This window comes from Andrographis paniculata, unplaced genomic scaffold, assembly GCF_009805555.1.
Source record: "Andrographis paniculata isolate CXL003 unplaced genomic scaffold, ASM980555v1 Contig77END, whole genome shotgun sequence".
Lineage (NCBI taxonomy): Eukaryota > Viridiplantae > Streptophyta > Magnoliopsida > Lamiales > Acanthaceae > Andrographis > Andrographis paniculata.
The window spans coordinates 3,523,954-3,545,887 of record NW_026137614.1 but is presented as its reverse complement, the minus strand read 5'-3'; the positions used below and the strand labels follow the sequence as shown (position 1 = coordinate 3,545,887).

Genomic DNA, 21,934 nt, shown 5'->3' with positions numbered 1-21,934 from the left:
GCATATGTAACGTATACTGATGTGAAAAATCAACAATGGTGCTGACACTGTAACCATCCTTGAATATTGTTATATAATCTACTTCCTCCATGCTAAAATGGTATTGAGATGTAGTATGAATAAAGTAGAAATTACTAAAATAACTTTATTAGTATTGTGTGATATAAATGTAGTAGTATTTGTGTAATATATTGTAAGTTGTAAGGATATTTGTAATGTTAGGTAGATAGTACAGTTACTAAAAAAAAATGAATATTTTGTTACGAGACAAATTAAAATAAATAAATAAATAGTTTGTTACGAGAGAAATATATAAATTAATAATAATAATGATAATAATAATAATAATTCATCAATTACATAGTATAATTAAATTCAACACATAAGATATATTCATATATACTCTGAAGTCAACATATGATTTCAGTTAATACAACATGTGCCGTGCTCACGGAGAGCATAGGGTCCGTTTGTTTGGAGGTTTGGATTTTGAGTTGGGATTTGAATAGTAAAAATTTTGAATTTGAATAGTTGTATGATGTGAAATAAATATGTATTGACGTGATGTTGTTTTGAATGTAAAATTGATTTTTAGTATAATATAAAAAAATAAAAAATAAGTGTTTGATTTGATAATTTTTTTTTTTAAAAAAAGATAAATAGTGTATTTAAAATCCAATCTCCAAACAAACACACCCATCGGGTTATTATTTTTGTTTATATTAATCACAACTAATCAACACAGTAACTAATATAACACTATCACACATTGCATTATGATGATTCAATAAATATATATATATTTAATAAAAAAAAAATACTTGCTCTCTATAAATTGTTTTAACTCAATTTATTTTGCAAGCAATTTGAAGCCATTAGTTAAATTTGATTATATCCAATTAATCACTGTTGGGAGGTCTAACTTTACCAGTAAAATTTGGTTCAAAATGTGAATACATCTGTCACTGTTTTAAAAGAGTTTCAACTCCAAATGATTTTCTTTTGTGATATATACTCCCTCCGTCCCGTTAATAAGTATCCAATTACTTTTTACGTGTAGTTTTAGATATATTAGTATTATATTGGGATATAGTAGAAATAAAATAGAAATAACTAACATAACTTTGTTAGTATGTGTGATATAAAAGTAATGACATTTGTGTAATATATTGTAAGTTGTAAGGGTATTTATAATGTTAGGTAGATAGTACAGTTACTAAAAAAAATAAATAATTTGTTATGGGACAGACTAAAATGAAAAAATGGATACTTTGTTATGGGACGGAGAGAGTATATATATATGAACAAGTATGTGGTTCAGAGAGGGACATTCTTTTCACTGAAATTGCAACATTTAGTAAATAGTACTTCCTCCGTCCCAAAATAATAATTTGGATTGTGTTTGGTACGAGATTTAACGAATATTGATATTATATTGATAGTGAGTAAAACGTATGGGCAAAAGACTTTTTTGTCCTTATGAGTGTCTTAGTGTAAAAAATAATGACAATTGTGTAATAATAATAATAAAAAAAGTAAAGGTAGTTTTATAATAATATGGTAAACAAGACTATTGTAATGAGACAGAGGGGGTATTTTTATACAACACCAAAATAAATAAATAATGGCTTTGTTCACCCAACGCTTTTTTATAGATTGATTTTCAGTGTGTTGTATGAGAAATTGTATTAAAAGAATAAATTGTACTAATATTTTAAATTGAATTTTTGACTTGTTGTAATAATTGTTTTGAAGAAAATAGAGAAACACTTTTTATCAAATAAAGAAACATTATACATTTTATATTCTTTAGAAACTCGTTTTATAGACAGAGAAACCACTTATAAGTAGAGTTAGTTGCAGATCAGTTTATAATTTTTCTTCTCTTCACTTCCATTGACGTTTTGTGATTCTTCCATTATCTGGTGCATAAAGAAATACAGTTTTTCCCTGGTTCTGTTTCTATATGTTTAATTTTTTATTTATTTTTTTTGAATTTATCCTTTTTATGGTAGTATGGAGCATTGTGTAAAAAAAAATAAAATACTTCCTCCGTCCACTTTAAATGTTTATATTTACTTTATGTGTGTTGATCTTTGAATATTAATTATTATATCAAAATATATAACAAATTAAGTAAAAAAGATAAAAAAAAATACTTATATTATTGTCTTATAATACGAATGTAATAACATTTGTATAAATATTTATACAAATAATATTTTTAATGTTAAGTACAATGACGCAAAAAATAAATGTAAATTTTCAAAATGGACGGAGGAATGAAGTATTATTTTTGGGGAATCGCAATAGACCCTATGTATAGACTTTTAACATATAAAAGATGGACCAAATTTAGGTTGTGGAAATTATCACTTAATCCAAATAAGTTTGTTTATTTGAAATGGGATGAATTATGAAGGAATGCATGTATGTGCACCATGTGAGGAAAACGTGTTGCTGATGCTGCATAATTTGGATCCTAGTATTTTTTATTTATTTATTGAATTTTAATTTAATTGATTAAGTTTAGTATTTGTTGAAATTTTAGCTTATTTTTGTTATGACTCGTTGTGTGTGTTTAAATATAATTTTATTATGTAAATTTAATGTGAAATGATACTGGGACAAAATGTATAGCTACATAAGGGTTCGGGAGATTTGAGCCTCCCGAGCCATTAAATCGATATTTTAATATTGATTGAATACGCCATAATTCAATTTTTCGTAACCTCTATTAGGCTGGAATTGAACAATTTTTATTAAACCGATATTTTAGTATTGATTGAATACGTCAAAATTCGATTTTTTACCATCAATTTTACTAAAAGTGTTTTAAAAAAACCGTTTAACCCCTTAGGGGGGTTGTTGTAGTTCTAGCTCCATCGTTGTATATACCTGTACAGCGGCGGATTTAGAAAAATTATTAACTGGTGACACAATATATCAACTTTAAAATAAATTAAATTAAAATTTTAAATTTTGTTAATAAAAAATATATATACTAACAATTTATGGCTTCATTTGAACCATTAATAATTATTATTGATAACAGAAAAATAACATAATAGTATTATTTTTTATATTTATTTTTTTTTATAGAATATAAATTAATCATTTTAATTGGATTGAATTTTAATTATTTTGATAGGGATGGTATTTTAAATTTTAAATAATTTATCTAACTTTTTGGGATAACGATGTAATTTAAATCTTTAATGGAGGCACTGCAGTTTTTTTTACTGTTAGTACATTTAATAAATCATAATAATTTTTTTTTTACTGAAATAAATCACCGGTGGCATATGACACAACTGGGCATAACGTAGATCCGTCCTTGTGCCTATATGAATGAGGATTTCAATGTTCTATTGCTCTTCATCTGAATAAGATGAAAAAAAAAAAAAAAAAGTTGTAATAGTTTTGTTATTTTTTTCACCTTATTTTTTTAGAAAAAAAAACTATTTTGATTTGATATTTTTTCAAAAAAAAAATTTGATGAATAATAAAAAATTTTAAAAACCTACCAAACAAGCACAACCTTTTTGTAAAATTATAGGGTATTGTTGCAAGTCAAGTTGCATATTACTAGAATTGGACTTGACTTATTAATTTAATTAATTTCTTTGGTTAATGATGATGATAGTTGATATTTTGTGGGCTGCTATCTATCCATCAATGTCCAAATTCTTTAAATTAATTAGCCATAATGGTAATTACGTGTTGATCTAAATCTTGCTAAAATTGAATAAACAATAATAATAAACTAAATGTACAAATCAATACAATTCAATAGTCAGTAAATTCATTGAAAATTTGAATATTAATTATTATATCAAAATGTAGTACAAATTAACACAAAATTGCAAAAATATTTTTATTAGTGTCTTATAATACTAATATAAGGATATTTGTACAAAAAATATACAAATATAAAGATATTTTTAATGTTAAGTACAATGACGTAAAACATAGATGTAACCCTTAGAGGCGGACGAAAGAAGTAAAAATTAGAGGATATATTTAATTTTAGTTTTAAATTCAAATCAATATTATTAAATTTGCACTCCGATAAAAATATAGTGCCAGTTTACTTGTGAGATTTGGATTTTGGGTTTTGGTTTTGAATAGTAAAATTTTGAATTGAAATAGTTATTTGATGTAATATAAATATGTATTGATGTGATATTTTGAATATAAAATTTAATTTTAGTGTAATATAATAAATAAAAAATAGGTGTTTGATGTGATATTTTGGAGAAAAAAATATTAGAATAATAAAATATAAAACCAAATCACACAAGTAAACACATCCATTAATATACTCTTTTCATCCGTGATGTTTATGCTGATCTGTTTGGACATAGAGACTAAAAAATAACGATATCTTAATGTAAGAATATGGTAGGTAAAAAATAACATGAGAATATTATAGAAAATTTATTAAAAAAATTGATAAAAATTTGATGTGATAAGTGAAGAAAATAGTGGAAGAAATTATTTGTTATTATGTGGTAAAGTACAAGTAATAAAATGTGAGTGAATAAAATTATTTTTTATAAATGAATTGTATATAAATTTAATGGATAAACAAAAATAGAAGCGTAGCATAATTAAAGCGTGGAAATATTATTTAATATCACATTAAAATACGTATTTAAACCAAAATTCAAATTCAAATCAAAACCACACAAGCCATATAATATTTTTGTGATAGTAAACAAGAATTTGATGTGATATTTTTTTAAAAAATCAACTATTAGTAAATAATGACAAAACTTCAAAAAATATGTATGTAAACAAAGTTACGAAATTGTGACTTAAGTACTTAATTACAAGGTTTTTTTAAAAATATACATATATATTAAATTAAGGGGAAAATTGCAAAAAATATCCCACACGTATACCTCATTATCACTTTTGTCCTATATTTATTTCTCTAGCAAAATATATCACATATTTTCAAAAGTCGTTATTTCTATCATTTGACCGCGCGTGATTGCGCATAAGGGCGCGTGATGTGAATTTCATGCGCGAGAAAAGGACATAAATAACGATTTTTGTAAACATGTGGAATATATTTTGTCAGAGAGATAAATACAGGACAAAAGTGATAACAGGGTATAAGTGTTGAATATTTTTTGCAATTTACTCTTAAATTAAGCCTACAATGTAAGTTTGTTGCAATTTGAATGGTTCTAGAGTGTTTTCTTGTTGTTTGATGTTTTGTAGTTGAAATAGTTATTTAATGCTTTCTGAATCCTACTTAATTTGTTTACTTTAGCTTAGGTACCGAGTTTTAAGTTTTGTATAATTAGTAAATAATTAAGAAACGTATTAGTAAAAATAATTATTATTTAATAAAAATACGGAGGGACATCTTTTTTTAGTTTTTTGCAATAAATATATTTTATATATAAGGGTGTGTGACTTGAATAGTAAAAATTTTGAATTTGAATAGTAGTATGATATGAAATAAATAAGTATTGATGTGATGTTTTGAACATTACCAATTTGAATTTGAATAGTAAAAAATTTGAATTTTTTTAGTCCGTTCCCGTAAATTTATCTCATTACTAATTTTGGCAAAGTCAACAAATCAACATTTAATTACTACCCTCAATTCAACATTTATTTACAACAAATACCACTAATTTTATTACATTATCTATTTTTTTACTTTAATTTCTAACTAAATTTCTAAAAATACCTGCAATTATCTCTCACTTTTTCAATAAAATACTCCCTCCGTCCCATAACTATGTATTTATTTGCTTTTTGTACGAAGTTTTAGAAATATTAGTATTATATTGGAATGCAGTAGGAATAAAATTGAAATGACTAAAATAACCTTATTAGTATTTTGTGATATAAATATAATGACATTTGTGTAATATATTATAAATTGTAAAAATATTTGTAATGTTACGTAGATAGTATATGAGACGGAATAAAATAAAAAAATAGATACTTTATTATGTGATAGAGAGAGTATTTATTTTTTTTTAAATTCTGTGACTGACCCAAATGTTAATTTTAATTGACAGAGAGAGCATATATATATATATATATATATACTTTTATATAATAGACAATGATTGCATCATACGTGATAATCTTTAAAAAGTTGTTCTATTCTTTGTCTTTTTAAAATAGTTTCATTTTATTTTGTTGGTAAATAAAAATTATTATATATTGCATATACCTTTAAACATATATTTATTCATATCAATATTATTATATTAGTAGCAAAATAATCTTTTACACATTAAAGTACAACTAACTATGGTACTCATTTTTATTTTTTATTTGTCCATTAAATTTATTATATTACTCCCTTCGTTCCACATACGTGTCTGCTACACTGTAGACACGATATTTTACGAGGGGTGTAATTAATAAATAATTAAGAATGTATTAGTGAAAATAATTATCCTATAATATAAATAATTATAAATTAAGATTAAGATAACTAATTAGTTTAATTAAAATTAAAAAAATTAAAAATTTTAAAATGAGATTAAAGTGTGTAATCATTTTCCAGAAAAGGAAAGTGACGGAAACGGCAACGTGGACATGGTATGTGGGATGGAGGGAGTACTATATTTGAAAATGTAATAAATTTAATATTTGATTATTATTTTTCATTAATATTAAATTATCTTTTTATTCTCTTTAATCATTAATTATATTTTGAAAAAAAATTCAATTATTATTATTATTTTTAATTGAATAATTAATAGTGCAATCTAATAGAAAATTTGTTGAATAGTATTATAGTGAATTAATTTAAATTGTAGCCCCCAACCACCACATGTATAGTTCACAATTGAATCGAATTGGGTAAAACAATAATGTGTGTCTACCTTTATTGCTTCATTATTTTTTTCGAATAACCAATTAATACATTATTTAAATCACACATAAACTATCTAAATGGATTATCCATTTTTAAATATTTATCCGAAACATGTAGTACAAGTTATTTATTATGGGTTTTTTTTTTTTTTTTTTTTTTTTTTTTTTTTTTTTTATATGTGAAGTATGAAGAATTGTATCAATAATATAAAATATAATACATACTTTTCTTATTATTCAAATTTATGCTCACTTTTTTCTTAGTTGTCATAAAAAATATTTTCGTTTTTATAGTAAAAAGTGCATCAGTTTTTTATTTTTTTTTACTATAAAAGACAAAAAGTAACAATTATTATTCATTTTTATTAAAAAAACTTATGTCCAAATATTTGAGTACATAATAGGACAACCGAGGAAGTATTTTGTATTGAATATTAACTTTTTGTTAGATAATTAATATAATATATATATATTAAAAATTGTATCGAAAAAAAAAAATTGTTAGGAAAAGTTTGTTCATAACATTCAACTTTTAATCCTTATTCACACTAGCCCCTTTTATCGACAAGTCTTTTCATTGATGTTTCCATGCGAGGGTAACTTTTGTCGCTCTTAGGACATAAGCTTGGGTTGTAGTAATTCGAACTCTCCAATTTGATCGGTGTAATATTATTTTCGCATTTTAGTGATAAAACTTGTTGTAATAGTATCACTAGACAATAAAAAAGTCAAACCATGAATCGAATCTTAAGTTATGTTTCGCATCATTTTTCTTTTGTTCTTTGCAAATTTTCCATAAACCCTAATTTTCTTGTGCAATGGGAACAATTCTAACATGCCCATCGAACTTGTTGAAATATTTTAATTATTTAGTTTTAGATTTAGTAGATTTATATTTAGATTTGGTCTTATTCATATATTAGATTATTTAGATTTGAGTCTATCGAATCTGTTTTGTATTATATATATATATATAGGTCCCTTATTTTAACGATCAACAACACAATTTTATTATTTTTTTTCAAAATTTCTAACAGAACTCGTGTCGTTCTTCACACACATGTATATATATACAGTGGCGGAACTACATGGAGGTTAGGAGGGTCAACTGACCCCAGTCCTCTAAATATATGTATTTTTTAATGTAAAAAAAAAATAAAATTATATCTTTTATAGTAATTTGCTCTTTCTAATTTTTTATTTTGTAATATAAAAAATCATAAAATTTTTATCCATATGTTAATTTATATTTTTATGTTTTTAAATTTTATTTTTTATAGTATAAAAAATATTAAATTTTATGTAATTTTATTGAAATTTTTTCTAAAACATTTAAAATTTTCAATTTTTTTTTTATCTTTTGCCGCTGTGTACTATAAATTAAAAAAAATAAAAAATATTGAATCAATAAAAGAATAAATCGATTTTTGTCTCCCGCACTTTTACTGATGGTTCCGTCACTGTATACATACATACATGTGTGTATATATATATATAAACTTTGAAAGTTTGATGACATTCTTTAGAGATTCTCTCCCTCTTTTCTACGTTTGGTAGAGTGAGAGTCAATTTTGTATATTCATATTAGTCAGAAAAAGTAGCTGATTTTTGTGTTTTCTCACCACTTAAATTATTGTACAGTGATCGATCGAAGCTAAGGTTGTTCAAATCTAAATTTAGAAATCCCCAATGCATAATATGTATATATATATTTATGTCTCATTTTGTAATTGATGTTAGTTAGCCTTCAAATCGATTTGTATGATTCTTTTTATATAATCGATCTTCTGTTTCCATATAATAGGAATAGGATCAAGAAAATTGCAATAATTGATCATATTGGAGTGATCTTTAATTTTGGTGTATTATTTATTTGTTAATTTTATTTAGGGTTTGGATTATTATTATTATTATTATTATTATTTGTGTGGAAAAAGAGGGCACTCAGTATACCTACAACTTAGAAAAGCCCACGATAGAGTCAATGATATGTCATTGGATGCTTTCCAATTACAACAGTATTTTAAAATATATATATATATATATCTACCTAAACCAATGATATCAGTATATCTCATTTTTGTCCCGGTAAGTATAAGTGGAAAAAATATATATATATATATATTACATTTGTAAAAATTTGTATTTTAGTATTTATAAATAATTATATATATATAATAGAAAATAACTACTTTTAATGAGAAATAAAATGATAAAAATAATGATTTAATTGGGGTGAAAAATGTACTTTACTTATCAATTAAAAAATACTAGGAAACACATTTCAACCGGAGAATTTAGGGTGTGTATCTTTCGGAGAAATTTGAATTTGAGTGATATGTATTGATTTGATAGGTAATGAATATGATAATATAAATATATATTGAATTTAATTGATAAAATTAGTAGTTGTATGATTTGATTATAAATTTATACTATATCCAACGTATATATTTTTAAATTTTTATTTATTTGTATATATATTTTTAATCTATAATTATTATAAATATTAAATAAATTATTATTTAAATATTTTAAATTTAAAAAATATATATATACAAACTAAGCAGCATAAAGCTGCATGCCCTGCAACTATGTCGGCTTACAAGTGGCAGTCCCGGTTGGCTGAAGAAACACACCTTTAATTTTATTACATTCATATATTACTATACAAATTTTTAGAGTGTTTTTTTGTTAGTAATTTTAGTTTGTGGTGTTCCTTTATATTATGAATAAAAATAAAAAATAAAAAATTAATATTTAACATTAAATTTTTAATTAATTTATTTATTTTTGAATAATAAGAGCATATTTATTTTGACTAAAAAGATATTTCATCCGTTCATTTAAAAAAAATATACATTCATGTTTTGTACCTAGTTTAATAAATATTGTATTTTAGTAATAATTTTAGTGATAGTTTTGATACGTAAAAAATATTATGATGTGTAGGTTAATGAAAAAATAAAGTATAAATGCTAAGATATTTGTAGTGTATAATGAAGTTGGTCTATACTAAAAATAAAAAAATAAGTATTTATGTTTTGGATAACAAAAAAATAACAAAATATATATAAATATATACAAAGTGGATCGAAGAAATAATACATATGAACATGGTGAATACAAATTCATCCTGATCATAGGTCCGATAAAGCAGACGAATCATATGTGGCAGACAAAATTTAAAGACGTCGAAATTTGAATTCATTACTTTACAATCACGTGTCTATCCCACACCACCAGACCATCTCTTACGGATAATTCATAGAGAATGTAATGGAGCTTATAAACTATAAACATGGTCCAAATGTGTTGAATCTTCAAACCTTTTGGTTCGTGCAATTTCGAACCAATCCAATTAATAATATAGCATATGCCTGGAATTTTTTCTGAATCCAACTTGGCAAACATATTGAACAAGCCATCTTCTACAACATTCTATTTTATTTGCCAAAAACTCATGAGCAATCCCCATCTTGAAAAATAGTCATCAAATTATCGATTCTCAAGCTTCTTTCCATAATCCCTTTGAATTCGAATATATCTAGAAAAATCATTAATGAAATAAAAAATCTACTTCTTTCCGACAATGCTTTAGATATCCGTAGAGTTCAGGTCAGGCATTTCATCAAACAACTCAGTTCACAAATCAAATATCCCCGCACAATCAAATAAACATTCCATATCAGGCAATCCATCCAGACCCCTTTTGTACAATCAAATAAACATTCGATATCAGGCAATCCATCCAGACCCCTTTTGTAAATCAGGCCACGAACTTATTAGATCATCGAAAAAGTGTGTTACCTGTAAGGGGACGCCGTGTTGCTCCTTGAATCTTGTGGCAACATACGAGAAGTACCACAACGGACTCTTACATAAACTCACAATCGCCTGGATTTGCTTGCAGACTTCATGCATCTCTGCAATAAGAAACAGCAGCTGTCAATGAAAAGGTTGCCCAGTGAAAACAGCAATCTATATTTTGCATTCTAGTGATCCCACTTTCTTCCCTGCTATAAAAATTTTGAATAAATTCATACTGAACAATAAATTCTGCAACACTGTAAGAAATACAAATTTCATCAATCAATTTGTATGAAATTATGTCTACCATATATTAAATATTGCTACCATTCAACATATAAAGACATTTCTCTTGGAGCCAATGTGGATGCAACAAAACATATAAATGAGAAGATGGAAGGAGAGAGCATGCGAGCTACTGCAATTAGTATCTATACTGAGAGAGAGGGGAGAGAGAACTAGACTCTTGGTTGTAAGACTTCACCCAGGAGGTCCTTGCATTACGATGTGTCTTGACGGTTTCCAGAGGAATCAAAAGTGATTGTTCTGGAATGGTGGTATTAGATTTAACATAAAAAAGCAACCGAAGAAATCTGTATAGTCCAACTTTATCAAGAGGCATGTTTTCAGTACATTACTATCGGTTGCTTATTGTACTTGGGCAGACCAAGCTTCTTAGTCATTAAATCTTGATACTCATCCATAAACTATCTCATAACTAAGACAGCAACAGCGGGAGTCAAGGGCATGGAGCTGTTTAAACTCATGATTAGCAAAAATTATGATTAAATATATTTTGAAAATATTTTTGAATTGAAAATTGTTTCAGGAATAGTAAAATGTTGAATAAAAAATAAAGCTCTGTACATATATTTTCAACTTTATTTTGGCATTATTCATCAGAATTTCTCTCTAAAATACATTGTATTCAACTTCTATTTTTTCCATTTAAAACATTACATTCAAACCCTATTTTTAGAACTAATTTAAATACATCCCAAGTGTTTAATGTAATATAAGGGTGTGTTTGTTTGAAGGATTTCGGAGGATTTCCACTATTCATCCAATTTTTTCCCCCCAAAAACATCAAATCAAACACCTATTTTTCATTTTTTATATTATACTAAAAATCAATTTTACATTCAAAACATCATATCAAACCCTATTTATATCACATCATACAACTATTCAAATTCAAAATTTTTACTATTCAAATCCCAATCCAAAATCCAAACCCCCAAACAAACACACCCTAAATGGATGTTGGATGCGATTTACCTGAAGAACAGATTTTTGATGTAGTACTTCAAATGAAAATTAAATTTTCATTGTTGAAATAATAAAAGCATAAGAAAAACAAAAGGAAAAAAGAGTGCAGAATAAAGTCAAAAACATAAGTAAACAGAGCCTAAGGGTACCTCTACAAAAAATCTGCTTCCTTCTAGTGACAAACTGAGCACCGTTCCACGAGCCTATGTGAGGTTGGTATGCAAAGCAGCACCATCTACAAGGAAGATCAGCAGCATTTGGGGTATAACTGGGATCAAAAGCATCCAAGAAGCTCTAAGGACCCAAATCAGGTTCCAGTGCACTCATGTTATCTGTATTCAACACACCATGGGTGAATCTAAGAGCTTGCTACTTTGCAACGAACAAGGGTCTAAGCTCACAGCAATTTCAATGGTCCAAGCTGTCTGTTGGCATTGCAAACAAAAACAAATGAGCTCGTTGGTTGAAATTGCTTTCCAAAAATAAATAATACTCTCTCCGTCCACAAACTAATGTCCTACTTTCCTATTTGGGACGTCCAACAACTATTGTCCTATTTTCTTTTTTAAATACAAATTTTACATTTTTACCTTTCATTCATTTATTACTTTTAATCTCTACCATACAATTAAGGACAAATTTGTCAATTCATAACAAAAAGACAATCACCTAAAAAATCGTGCAAATAAACTTTAGGACAATAGAAATTGGACGGAGGGAGTAAAAAATTAGGAAAAGAATTCATCTTGAGCAAGTAGTTTCAGCATATAAGAAGCATCTGTAGATCATTTCCTGGTTTCAAAGTCGTAACACTCACATTTAAAAGTTGATACAGAAACAAATATAGAGCCCCCCTTGGCATCAAGAAGTTCAATAAAAAATCTTCCTCAATTTTCTTGGCTGAAACAAGGGCACGATTCATACATATCCCAATTGATTTCTTAATTAAGACACCAAATAGTCCAAGATACATTTAAAAAACAAAGTAGCAGCTCAATCAAATATGGATCAATAGATAGGATGAGTTATGGGCCACCAAAGTTCAGATTAATCAAACTTAAGAATTAGACAAGCTAAAAAACCGTTTACCAGCTTTATATTAGGTTGTTCAGAAGCTTCAGAGAGACTATGAAAGATATGAAGAGACACAGGTATAAACCAATTATTGGAAAAATAAAAAGCGAAAAGAAAAAGAACAAGTCTGCTTGATCAATAAGCTTCTAGCAAGGTTACATCTTAGAGTAAAATATATATAGCGTTATTAGCTGATTATTTTGATATAAATAATCATGTTGCATACAAATAATTATTTATCAATATTGTCCTAATAACTTTTGGCAAACATTTTATTTTACTCATCTATTAACAGTTACATATTATAAAAATTGAATGAGCACAGTTATTTAAAAATATACCCATATATATTATACTTTATGCAATGTATCATCTTATAATACAATAGTAATGGCTATATTATGTTGGACTCCCTCCCTCCCAAACACCCTGCAACATTTTCTTTTTTGTTTGTCCCAAACTCACTGCAAAATTTTCAAATTTAGAAATAATTAATTATATTTTTTATACATATATATATACTTCACTTTATCCCGTCACATCACTCAAATAAAAATAAATAAAATATATTTCTCTATTCAATCACATCACCTAATCTCCAAATTATCTTAAATTACCCTACTTAATACTACCCACCTAAATTCTCGTGCCAAACTCATATATTGCACGGTGTTTGAGATGGAGAGAGTACATACATATATATATATATAATAATTAAAGAATAACAAACCTTGTCTTTCTAGAGATCTTTGTTGATGATGATCTTTGGTCCAATTAAGGATAAAGAAATCTTCTTCACTGTCTTGGCTACACATGGCGCTTAACAATGCTGAGTGTCCTTCTGAACCAAAAACTACTTCAAGATCAGCATTGCTCTTCCTGCCCATCTTGCTGTATGAACGACCTGCCACCAAAATATGAAACCTTACAAATAAGCTTTTGAGAGACTCAAAGCTCCATCCAGAAAACCAAAACAGTAGCAGAACTAGAAAGAACTGAAACCCAGAAAATACCATACATTAATTACAAAATTCCATGAGCGCTCCTATACAAACAGCATGGTACAGGAAACTATGAACACACTTGTACAGCCTGTTGGCCCAGTGAATACCAATGGCATTCAATATTTGTTGTCTGATGCCCAACAACAGTGGGATTGGGTCATTGAGATTTTTGAAAGGCCATGTTCCAATCAATCTAAAGAAACAATTCTACATGTATATGATATATTGTTAACCAAAGAACTTAATTCTTGTATAGTTTAACTTGCCACACATAGTACACAATAGGACATCTTTTAATTTTTATGGTCTAAAGCTCTTGAAAGTCTGATTTCTCCTCTTTCACTGATGATCAATGGTCTGGCAGCCAAAAGTAGACTATCAAATACTCCTGCATAACCAAATGCAGCATGCAACAACACCATATTCATGCGTGCATGCTCCAAGTTGTGAGAACATGTATTAATAACAAAGACACCCATTCATCATGTTGTCCTCACAGCAACTAGTCAAGAATCCATCATCTATACTTCTAATCATCCTCATCGCTTCTTGTTACTGTGTTGCCATCAAATTTTCTTCTGATTCTTGAAGGGGCTGATTTCTTTCTGTGAGCAGTCATCCCAGCTCTAAATGGCCTGCCCTTTCTTAATACCAAATTCATTAAACTGATGTACCTATTTCTCATAGCCATCAAAGGATGCATCTCAAGCAGTTGATTTTTTCTATATGCCTCCCTCAAAACAACAGTCTGAGTTCTTATCTTATTTGACACATAAAATATCCCTGGAAAATGCACCAACGCCTTTTTAACCCTTGTCTGCTGAAATCCCAAAAATTCTCCCAAGCAAAACAAATTATCCCTCTCTGTTTTCTTCGACACTAGCAAGCTCAGCACTTCATGAATCAACCCTACCGTCCATTTCTCTGCGTGATCTCCATTTGATGTCAAATGGAATGCATTTTCATATGGAGAAATGTAAGGCAAATTCTGCCACTCATTCACCCATGTTGACACCCTTTTTTCCAAATCAAATCCTCTTGGTAAATTCATCAAATACTTTATGCCTCTTCCACTTTTCCCTTCCCCAATAACCGTCTTCTCCATTTCCGATACTGCAAGATAATCTCTCCAAGAAACTAATTCCAAACCAAAAACAAGATCACCATTAGAATCCCGGAAGCCCATATCACAAATCTGAAAATAGTCTGGGAATTCCAGCAACAATGTCAATATGTAATCATGAGGCAACCCCAAATCATACTTAAACATTTCTATTATAAACAGAGGAAGCTTTCCAACTCGTGAAAGCATCAAAAGCTTAGCCAGCCTCTCAGCAACATCTTTTCGGTAATGAGAAAAATTTAGAATCAAATTTTCGTTGTGATGAATAGCCAGGGCTTTATGGGTGAGTTTTATATGAGGAAGGGAATTGGACTTATTAGGGGGGAGAAATGTTTTGAAAATCAACGGATAATTTTGAATAAATTTCTCAACAGTGGTTGGTAGATGAAGGTTCGGCTTTAAGGGTGATGCAGTAGACAGTGGTAGAGTTTGAGAAGGGTGTGAAAGGATAAGGTTTTTGAGAGAGATTAAAGGCTTAAGGTTTTTCTCCCTCTCTACTGCTTTGTCAAGGTAGGGATCACGGACCCATTTGATTCTCGCATTTATAAAGAAGCGCTTGTTATAGAGAAAGTAGTGGCGATTTGTAGTGTTGCGAAGATGGAAGAGAGGAATCATTTCTCATAACTTCCAGTTCATTGCCTTTTACCTTCCTGGAGAGATGAATGCATTAGAGAAATTCTTCACAAGGCAAACATAGTTTCATAAATTCACCAAAATATAGATGATAGCAAAAATGTAGATCAAGCTAAGTAAAGCCCAAGCTGTTTCTTTGTGTATACATACTGAACATCAAAATATCACAATGCAATGGCAAATAACATACTCAGGACACATCAAATTTGTTCTGCTAAGATAAGCATACAAAGCCCATAACCCTGGACCTGTTCATAAGATGGCTGATAGGTACTTCATTAGTACAGAAGCATAGAATGAAGACAAATACATTAGAAAGATTGTGCAGATCAGATCAACACAGGGATGAAGAAGATTACAGATAGAATGTAAGTACTTTCGGGTGTGTTTGTTTGGGGATTTTGGAGGATTTCTACTATTCCTCCAAAAAATTTCCCTTAAAATATGAATCAAACACATATTTTTTATTTTTTCTATATTATACTAAAACTCGACTTTCCATCCAAAAATGACATAGCACTTATTTATTTGACAACAAATAGCTATTCCAATTCAAATTTTCGTTGTTCAAAAACCCAAACTCAAAATCAAAACCCCAAAACAAAAAAAGCAAATCATAATAAGGAAACTTCAAGTGGAAATTGAAATCCAGTTATAAAATAGAGGTTTATGTTGGATAGAACAGATGAGGAGTCATAGAATTGAATCAGGTGAGTTTAATAATTCAATACAATTTCATTTTGCAAGTCTACAATCACATTCTACAATGATTTTGGTACATAAGAGTGATGAGAATCGACATATATAATCTCAATAACTAACAGAAGCACTAAATATGACGATAAATCTCCCATCAACCATCATATTACGGCTTGGAGGGAAAATATGAGAAAATGCAGAAGTAACTTAAAAGTAGATGAAGCAGTTCACCATTTTATATGCTTCCTTCGCAAAATCCTTTCAGATTTTGGGTATGCCGGTTGAGGCCATCAGCAGTAGATGAATTTAAAGGCAACGAAGAGCTGCCGGAGACGACGAATTTGGCGCAATGGGGACTGCTGCGCGGACAGTAATGAGTAAAACGCAGGTGAAGAAGACGCGGCGCCCGGCAAACCGTAAAACAATTAAAGATGAAGGAAAAAATGAGAAAAGGGAGGCGAAGGCGAAGATGACAACAGGGCCGGAGAAGAGGAAGAAGGAGAGGCTATGGTGAAGATGCTGGGGGGTGCCGGTGAAACGGAAGTTGAAGGAACTGCCGGAGAAGACGAAGACAAAAGACGGCGGGCTGTGGTGGACTGGTGGGATAAGGGTTTAGTAATTTATTTATTTATTGTTTATTTGTATCTTTTCCAAATACTAGTATTTTTTAATCTTATTATTTTAGATTTCTACTGTCCGATCATACTTAACTAAATTAAATTAATTAACTAAATAATATATATAATATCATGAACTATTATTCAAAAAAATTATTTATACTTTCTTATAAAACAATAAATAATTTTATTTATATTTAAAATTTCATTAGTTTTATAAAATTAATTTATGTTAATTATAAATAAATAAATATTTTTTTTATTTATTTGTATCATATAAAAATTATATTTTTTATTAAATAATATTTATATTTCATATAATTTTTATATTTTTTATTACAATATAATTTTAAAATATTTAAATATATATTCTAATTTTTAACAATATATGTTAAATTTATTTTAAAATTATTAATATTATTAATTATATAAAAATAATATAATAATTAATTATTAAATTAATTAAATATTAATATAATAAAAATATTCAATCCCGAGGAAAGTATTTTGTAAAAGTATACTCCTATATAATTTTTTATAATAAAATATTCAATTAAAATTATTTTAAAAATATATATATAAAATTGTAAAGAATATTAATATTTTAAATAAATTTAGTCAGTATGTTGTATGTTTTATATATTTGAGGACGGCCATATGGATTTTTGTTATTTTTTTAAAAAAAATATATTTTGTGGGCTCTACTAGGTATATATTATTATACGATAAAATTACTTATAATTTTTTTATAATTTTAAAATTTAATGTAAATTCTTTCAATATTTTAAAAATTAAATGAAATTCTCTATATTTTAAAAAATATTGTATAAAATCTTTCGATATGCAAAAAATATAGATTGAAAATTATCCTTCGTATCACAAATAAAATACTTTCTTCGTTCCATAAGTAAATATCCATTTGCTTGGGATAGAGTATGAATAAAGTAAAAATGACCAAAATAATCTTATTAGTACGTGTGATATAAATGTAATGGCATTTGGGTAATATATTGTAAGTTGTAAGGGTATTTATAATATTACGTAGATAATACAGTTATTAAAAAAGGAAATTGATACTTTGTTATAGGACGGAGGGAGTATAAAATGAGGTTTCATGCAATATTTTTGAGAGGATGTCATGTAAATTTTAAAATATAGAAAGATTTACGCTATATTTCGAAACTACGGAGGAATTATAAACAATTTTTTCTTATTATATTAATATACTTCCTCCATCCTGGTGCAATAATATTAGTATTATAATGGGTTGTAGTGAAAAAACGAAAATGCCCCTATTAGTATTGTATAATATAGTGTAAGTTTAAAGGGTATTTATTATGTTAGGTAGATAGTACAGTTACTAAATTAGGAAATTATAAGCTTATTTTGGGACGAACAAAAATAAAAAATGACAGTCTTGCGATGAAACGGTGGGAGTATTTAAGTTCACTATTGGTTATATATATATATATATATATTATAGAAATTTTTAATGATATTTTGCTAAATATATATATACACACACACGTGTATATGTATATATTTGTGCATGTATATGGGTGTCTTTCTGTAAGTTTGTGTATGCATATGTGTCTGTGTGCGAGTCTATGTGTATATATATGCGTGTCCGTGTGTTTGTATGTGTGTGTAGACGAAGGTCCAGGTCGCTACGGAAAATCTGCAGTCTTGAGGAAAAAATATAAGTAATAACTGCGGAGGCTTTAATGATTATTAATGAGGTGTAATTGAATTTTTATTTTCATTATTTTAAATTTATTTTTCAGTATTTGGTGGTTAATCATTTGGCGGTTACTCAAATAATTAAAAGAATTAGATTATTTTTATTTTCAATATTTTATTTTTATTTTTCAGTATTTTATATTTATCGCAATTTATTTTTCCGCACTTCTATCCAATTTTTCTATCGTTTTCTTTTGATTCCGTTCGTGTTTTCTTTCTAAGTTTTAATGAAATACATTTTAAAGCTTTTTTTTTTTTCTTTCATTCCAATCAATAAATTTTCTACTAATTTTCATTTTTGCAGACACAAAAAAAAAATCAAATAGCGGCTTTTTGGATCAAACTGTCGTGAGAGTCGGGATATACAAAATTTACATATACAATATAGACAATCCAAAAGCTTTTATAAATTGTAAAAATCTGATGAAATCTTTCAAACAAACATACATGCACCTTAGTGCAACGCTTTATATGAGTTATTATTTTGTTTAGATATATGTGTTTATATATATATATATATATAATTTTGAAAAAAAAAATAATAATAAAATAATTGATATAATTTCTTAAGAAAGAAAATAAATATTTAGTATAATATTTTTTAAATATTATTATATAAATCATACTAAAACTTTAAAAGCATATATAGAGAGTTTTGAAAATTGATGGCTTGAATTAATTTTATGGAAATTATATAAGATATTATATATAGAGTTATTTTTACCGTTGCAGTTAAGGGTTAGACAAATAGTGTGTTTCTTCATCCCAGTTTTGGGCCGTTGGCTCAGTAAATTTGCTCAAAATTAGACTGTCACGGTTTGGGGACAAAGTCTGATGCGATTTTTTTTTTTTTTTTTTAATTTAAATTAAATTTTTTTTATAGTAATTATAATGTAATAAAATATATACAATATATATGTCATTTTGTAGAGAATAAATTTTTTTATAATACAAAAAAAAAAAATTTAAAATATATATTGATATAATATAAATTTATAATAAAATTATACAAATTAATACTCATTTATATTATTATATTCATTACCATCAAATCAATACACATCAAAACTCTCTGAACCCAATCCAAACCTTAACACAAAAGAAACACCTAAATTCAAACTCACCGTAAAATTCAAATAAAAATCAAACTCAATCTTAAATTTTTCCAAACTTCCTGAAAATACACATCAAAGTATTAATAAATTAAATGATAATTTCTTTCATATATATATATATATATATATATGATAAGAATATGCTCGGCCCAATCTTACCTCTAATGCCTAATTTCTTTATTTAATTCGAAATAATAATATTCTTAGATCTAATGCCTAATTTCTTTATTAAATTTTAAAATAATATTTTTTTTCGTCTCTTAACAATTTAATTTTTTTTTTTTATTTTGATCCGTTAATAAAGTATCTATATTGTAATTGTACTGTCTACCTAACAGTATAAATACCATTCCAATTTACAATATATTACACAAATGTCATTACCTTTTATCATATTCCATCCATCTCATATACACCGTGTCTGCTACACTGTAGACACAGTATTTTAGGAGGAGTGTAATTAGTAGATAATTAAGAATATATTAGTAAAATAATTATCCTATAATATAAATAATTATAAATTAAGATTAAAATAACTAATTAATTTAATTAAAATTAAAAATAAAATAAATTAAAAAGTTTAAAATGAAATTAAAGTGCGTAATCATTTTCCAAAAAATGAAAGTGACATGGAATGTGGGACAGACAGAAACGGCGCAGGGAGTACAATACTAATAGGGTTAATTTAGTTTTTTTACTCTTATTTCTACTTTATCCCAATATAATACTAATATTTTTAAAATTTCGTGTAAAAAATAAATAAAAATATAAATATGGGAAAAAATGAGTAATAATAATAATACTAATTGGTGACATGCATGTATCCGTCCACTCAGTCATTCATTCAATAATGGCTTTATTATGTCAACCTTGGTATTATTATATTATGTGTATGTATGTATTGATTAAGTTGTGCATGTGCCATGTGCATGCATGCACCATGTCCACACTTCGTAGGGTCACCTTCTTACGTGGTTTTCTAGATATATTATATCATATAAATACGAGTTTGTACGGATCTGCCACTTGAAAAGTCTATCCTGCCCCTCATTTCGAAAATGACAATTTAGTCCTTACCTATCTTTGTACTGGCTTGAAAAGACGAGATTGTACGGATCTGCCACTTGAAAAGTCTATCCAGTCCCTCATTTCGAAAATGACAATTTAGCCATTAATCTACCTTCTCTAATTCCTCCTTTATTGACACGTGCCTTGCACCGTCTCGCCAAACGCTTCCACCAGTTCCCAAACTCAACTTGCCCGACCGACCATTCCAGAGACCAATTGCTAGACCAGCCGACCTACTTTATCCGACCTGCTGACCATCAGACCTGTCTGTCCGACCTGCTGACCATCCGTCTGTCCGACCTGTTGACTTCCCGACCTAAGGACTTCCCGACCTGACCACTTTCCGTCTTGAGGACCTCCCGACCTAAGGACTTCCCGTCCTGACCACTTTCCGTCTTGAGGACTTCCCGACCTAAGGACTTCCCGTCCTGACCACTTTCTGTCTTGAGGACCTCCCAACCTAAGGACTTCCCGTCCTGACCACTTTCTGTCTTGAGGACCTCCCGACCTAAGGACTTCCCGTCCTGACCACTTTCTGTCTTGAGGACTTCCCGACCTAAGGACTTCCCGTCCTGACCACTTTCTGTCTTGAGGACTTCCCGACCTAACCACTTCCCGTCTTGAGGAACTCCCGACCTGAGGCCGTCCCGACCTGAGGACTTCCGGACCTGACCACTTTCCGTCTTGAGGACTTCCCGACCTGACCACTTCCCGTCTTGAGGAACTCCCGACCTGAGGACTTCCGGACCTGACCACTTCCCGTCTTGAGGAACTCCCGACCTGAGGACTTCCGGACCTGACCACTTTCCGTCTTGAGGACTTCCCGACCTAAGGACTTCCCGTCCTGACCACTTTCTGTCTTGAGGACCTCCCGATCTGAGGACTTCCCGTCCTGACCACTCTCTGTCTTGAGGACTTCCCGAC

General features: G+C 28.3%; 1 protein-coding gene across 2 annotated transcripts; it reads right to left on the bottom strand.

Annotated features, from left to right (window-relative positions):
• Positions 1-10,421: 10,421 nt before the first annotated feature.
• Positions 10,422-17,068, bottom strand: LOC127239436 (protein WHAT'S THIS FACTOR 9, mitochondrial). 2 transcript variants are annotated; one of them, XM_051257587.1, is made up of 5 exons: positions 16,702-17,068; positions 14,030-15,788; positions 13,742-13,915; positions 12,087-12,362; positions 10,422-10,784 (listed from the first exon to the last, which is right to left on the bottom strand). In XM_051257587.1, the coding sequence occupies exon 2, from the start codon at positions 15,751-15,753 to the stop codon at positions 14,545-14,547; it is 1,209 nt and encodes a 402-aa protein (XP_051113544.1). In that variant the 5' UTR covers positions 15,754-15,788; positions 16,702-17,068; the 3' UTR covers positions 10,422-10,784; positions 12,087-12,362; positions 13,742-13,915; positions 14,030-14,544. The 2 variants fall into 2 exon arrangements, with proteins under 2 accessions (XP_051113544.1, XP_051113545.1); XM_051257588.1 differs by having other exon boundaries at positions 12,087-12,269.
• Between the last annotated feature and the right edge of the window lie 4,866 nt (positions 17,069-21,934).

Coding starts and splice junctions, on each gene's coding strand:
- LOC127239436 (XM_051257587.1), bottom strand. CDS start 15,753: ATGATTCCTCTCTTCCATCTTCGCAACACTACAAATCGCCACTACTTT.